At 42.9% G+C, this 4,748-nt stretch overlaps 1 protein-coding gene across 1 annotated transcript in view; it reads right to left on the bottom strand.

The window, feature by feature from the left end:
* Positions 1-4,168, bottom strand: part of LOC146599810 (cystathionine beta-synthase-like) — a 27,724-nt gene extending 23,556 nt beyond the window's left edge. Inside the window, exons 1-2 of the mRNA XM_085297887.1 lie at positions 4,157-4,168; positions 2,165-2,319 (exon numbers count right to left, since the gene is read on the bottom strand). Of these exons, the coding sequence (XP_085154013.1) occupies positions 2,165-2,319; positions 4,157-4,168 (167 nt within the window). The remainder of the gene's footprint in view (positions 1-2,164; positions 2,320-4,156) is intronic.
* Positions 4,169-4,748: the final 580 nt, after the last annotated feature.

The following is a 4,748-nucleotide window of genomic DNA, read 5'->3' as shown; positions in this document are numbered from 1 at the left end:
AAAAAAAACACAGCGTGATGTGTCCAGGTGCTGTGTCGTCAGTGTGTATTTTCTATATGGTGCTATATAAAGGGCTATGTTTCAGGAAGAAGCTTTGCTGTTTTGAAAGTGAATAGACACAAGGACACACTTGTACAGTGTTGATCACAAAGACTTTGGCAGACTTTACCTCATTCCTGTTTTCCCCAAAGGGGGGCAGATTTGAGAAGCCTGAGTGTCCAGGCCCTGAGAAACACCAGCAAGTTTGACTGAAAAGAGCTGATTGTCTTGACTCACTAGGCTTTCACAATAACTCAAGGGACTACATTTCCAAAGCATTTTGTGTTGTGAAGGGGTTGAAGCCCCTCCTGAATCCTGCAAGGGATAGCCTGGTTAGTATGCTTTGCTCAGGTCTGGGAGGACCTCAGCTTGGCAAGCTTAGAAGAAATGTCAGCAGAGTTTCAGGAGCTGCAGAATGCCTGTTCCTGCATAAGGGGTTATCTCACCACACCTGAATTCTGCGAGGAGAGTCAGCCTTAAATAGTGGAACACGTGAGCTCTATAAAGCAGTGCCCTGGCTGATTCTTCTTGCAGATTGTTAAGCTCTACAACCTCTCACATTTAGATAAGAAGGGGCCAGGCTGGGAAATAGACTTTGGATGCAGGAGTCATGGTGTTTCTTAAAAAGAAAGCTAATTGCTTAATGCCACTGCCTTGAAGAGATTCAATAACAGCTTTCCTTGGGGTCCTTTTCAGGGCCAAAGGAAGTTGCCCAACTAGAGATTCACAGATGATCAGACAGCAAGGAGCACTTGTCTTTCTTATAGTGTGCTCTTCTGTAAGTTTACCACTTGAGGACCATACAAAGTTTGGACTAGAGACTACCTCAGTGTGAAGGACAGATCTAGCCATTGTCAAAGCTTAGGTGGCTAGATTCAGCAGTCATGGCTCTGGTCCTAGCTGCAGGGTTTGTATTGGGTGAACAATTGGATGCATGTTTGCTACATTAACTTTGCAACTGTGGAGCTCACTTCTCCTTCAAGGACCAGATCTGGAAACTGTTTCAGGCTCTGCATATCCTAACGAGCCATGCTCTGGTTGTGCAAGGCTCTCCTACCTGCTCAGGTGGCACGTAACACAAAGATCTCCCAGCTGGCTCCTACCTGGCAGGCATCCACACAGAGTGATGCCGCACCTCTCATAGGCTCTAATTGCATAAATGCTGAAGTTGAATTCCTGTTTTACATCTTTAGCAAAACAGAGACATGTCCCTGACATTTAAAGAATAGGCTTATCTTTAATAGCTTGTCTGGGCTTAGTTTGCAGGGCTGTTAAAGAACCTCTCATTTAGACTTGGCACTTCAGTGAGCTTACATCACTCTGGGAGGAAATCAGCTGTTGGGAGGACAAGAGCAGGCTCATAATAATCACTGTCTTAGGCTCACACTGCACACTTGCTTCCCTTGCACAGAGTGGGCAACCTCTGTTGGTGCCATTTTCTCCCTACATGAGAGCCCAGCACCTGGTAATCAGTTTTTGTGAAGATGTCTATCAGTGAGTAAAGATATTGCTAATACTTTGTACTCTTCTCACATATTGCCTCAGACTGTTCAAATGAACAAGGGTAGCTGAACTGCAGCCCTTCAGTTAGTGAATGAATAACTGTTACTGACTCTGTTGTACGAAAGGATGGGGAGCAATAGCTTTGAGTTGTATGTATACATTACATTATAGCCAAGATAGCCATTACAACATCTCCACAAGTGCCTGGCAATCTGGAGTGCCTTTGCTTCTCTTGTGTAACAACAGACCTCACAAAGTACCTTCTACAGAAGTGAATAATTCCCTGGCTGAATGCCACCTCTGGTGTCTGTCCATCTTGATTCCTCTAAAATGAGATGCCCCAAACTAGCAGATGCTTTTGAACGTGTGCTAGAAAATATAGACCTGAATCTTAAGCCAGTAACATCCTTCTGCAAGATGAAAGGGATAGAGAAAGTTCTTCCTATAGAGTAGATACTAGATGGGTGATGCCTTTTGAAAAAGATATCATTAGCAAGACCTATTGTCAAACCACTGGCTTCTGGTCATGACCATCCTGATGTAATAGCACAATGTGTCATCTTCAGAGGAAGATGCTGAGTTTTCTGGACTCTGAAATAATCAGCACAAAAGAATTACTTACAAGGGTATACAGGAGTGTGGAGACTTGGTGGCAGGTGTTGTAGCTGTCCATGTGCACTTACTGGGCAAGTTGGGAAGAATCCATGTGCTGTCAGTTTTCCTTTCCTGATTTCCCATACAATTGCCATTCATGAGAAGGGATGTTTTGGTCAGCTCCTGTGTTGTGAAAAGAGAGACACACAGTAACCTGGGAGGAGAAGTGTGAATGCAGGCACATGTGCAACAACTGCCACAGGAAAGAAACGACTTCCATCTTTGAATGTGAAAGCAAGATGGCCAATTTGCAAAAGCCCAGTTCTAGAGCTACATAAAGAGGTGGAAATTGCTCTTTTGTCACATGCCTAGTATTGGTATACTGGATCTTATACATAACATAGTGGTATAGTGTTCCACACTATAACACTTGACCGCCATCTCCAGGAAGTCTTCTCCTGCTCTAATGCACATTGAAGCATCCCCCACTAGAAAAATTGGCACTCTGTATTTAACTATTTGGCCAAGGGGAATATTTTCTACTCTAACACTGAAGATATCATAGGCAAGTCTTAGACCATCCAGTAATAATTTGAGAAAATGTATACTGTGGTGCCAGTGGGGACTTGTATTCTGGTATCAGTCTTTGTTAAAAGTGTGGGGGGGAAAAAAAGTATCTCTAGAAACAAAAAAAAAAAAAAATAGGGAAAAGCAACAAAGGTGCTCAGGGGTACAGAAAAAGTTCAACAGTAAAGCAGCTTAAATAAAGTAGGATTCTTCAGACTGAAAACGATCATTGATAATGAGAGTGGGCTGTAAATCTTGCAACATCTAAAGAAGGTGACTGGGAAACACTTTTCTTTTTCTCAGAAACAAAGAATAAGGCACGATGAAATTATCAAGAGCAACTATAGAAGCAAAGGAGATAAATACAAGAGGAACCAGAAAAGTTTTAGACAAGTTCAAAAAGGTAAAGTTCATTAGTGACTTTTAAACATGCACTTGTCCTAATGGTACCTGCATTATGGGGAGACAGTAAATTGCTGATGATGCATATACAAAGAAAAGGATGAGTCTCGTTTTATAATTTATTCTTAGCATCTGTCACTGACCAATATCAGAAACAGGATAAAGGGTTACATGGACCGTTGGTGTGACTCACTATGGCAATATTTATTTCATATTGGTGTTCTTTGTAGGTTCTTTTTATGGAATCAGCACTTACAATCAGTTTCTTGGCTTGGCTGTGTTTGCCATCAAGTTCTACAAAAGAATTTGGACAATTTCAATTCATTAGCCAACCTTTTGTGATAAAAGAGTCAGCTGCATGGAGAAAAGAAAGACACTTTCGGTAACTGGAAGTCTCTTTTCCAGCTTGTTCACAGAATGCATTGCTCATAATTCAGCTGCTGTTAAATAAGGGGACCTTGCACCTCGGTAAGGTCATGGTCAGAGATTTATGTCCTGCTTGAACTGATGATGAAAGTTGGTGTTATCTAATTGTAGCATATTCTGCCTTATCCTCTTACACTGCTATGATGGTACATTTTGCAATTAGAACAAGTATAACGAGAACAGAGCTTTAATTTTGAAATTCAATAGAACCAAATCAGATTTCCACTGATTTGAAAAAGAAATATCTCATTTACAAATCCAGAGGACTGCTGGTGCGAGGATCAGGCCTACTCGCTATGTGGAGAGGAAGGCGCTGTGGGAAACAAACTCTAGCTATTGCCTGTCGTTTAGGGGAAATAATGATGGCAGCAGACAGGAGGACGCTGGAGCCCACACGTACAGCACAGACATCAGAGGCCAACAGAAACATGGAGCCTCATCTTCATCCCTGGCCATAAAACCACTCCCCTGCCCTGTGGTTGACAGCTGGGCTGACCGTAATGCCTACAAAGCACAGCTGTCTAATAACAGCCAGGCAAGCAGCCAGCACAGTTGTTATGGCTGAATCCTGATTACGTGATTAGTTTGTGATTCAACACGTGAGGCCAAAAGCAGCTTTAATTACCATTTCTGCCATCCTTCTGCTCACTTACTGGCTTCACCCACTTGCAGTGTCTTCTCCAAAGCAGCACGGCAGGAGCTCCTTGAGGGCAGGGTATCACTTTCTGGGTAGTTTCTCCACCAACCAGGATAACAAGGCCACAATTCACTCCAGCTGCTGGAGTGTCCCTGAAACACAGCAAAAGGAGATGATTAATAACACACTGTTGTCTGAGTAAAAGCAGAGTGCTAAAATGGTACGTGACAGGGAGCCAGCTTGCCACTTCTGGCCCGCTGCAGCCCATTCCCATGTACACGGTCTGCTCTGGGGAGCACAGGGACAGCACGGCCCCGAGCGTATTAAACAAACACACCAGAAAAATGCCATAGTCAAGCATTGCAATAAGCTTAACTTAGCTTCCATAAACCAAAAGACCAGCTTCGGAAAGAAACCATCAGTTTTCATCTCATTTTGTCCTTTTTTTAAAATTATTTTTAATAGACCTTCTGGTCTGAGTCTTGGGGATTTTGTGTTCTTTTCACTGTCTCGTGCTTTCTTTTCAACCAGAGGCACCAGAACTTGTTTAGAGACGGAGGCTGATACTTTGATGTCACCT

Source organism: Rhea americana, unplaced genomic scaffold, assembly GCF_003343005.1.
Source record: "Rhea americana isolate MKP2758 unplaced genomic scaffold, rheAme1 scaffold_132, whole genome shotgun sequence".
Classification (NCBI taxonomy): Eukaryota; Metazoa; Chordata; class Aves; order Rheiformes; family Rheidae; genus Rhea; species Rhea americana.
The sequence above is the reverse complement of the archived record's forward strand: the minus strand, read 5'-3'. Positions and strand labels throughout refer to the sequence as shown.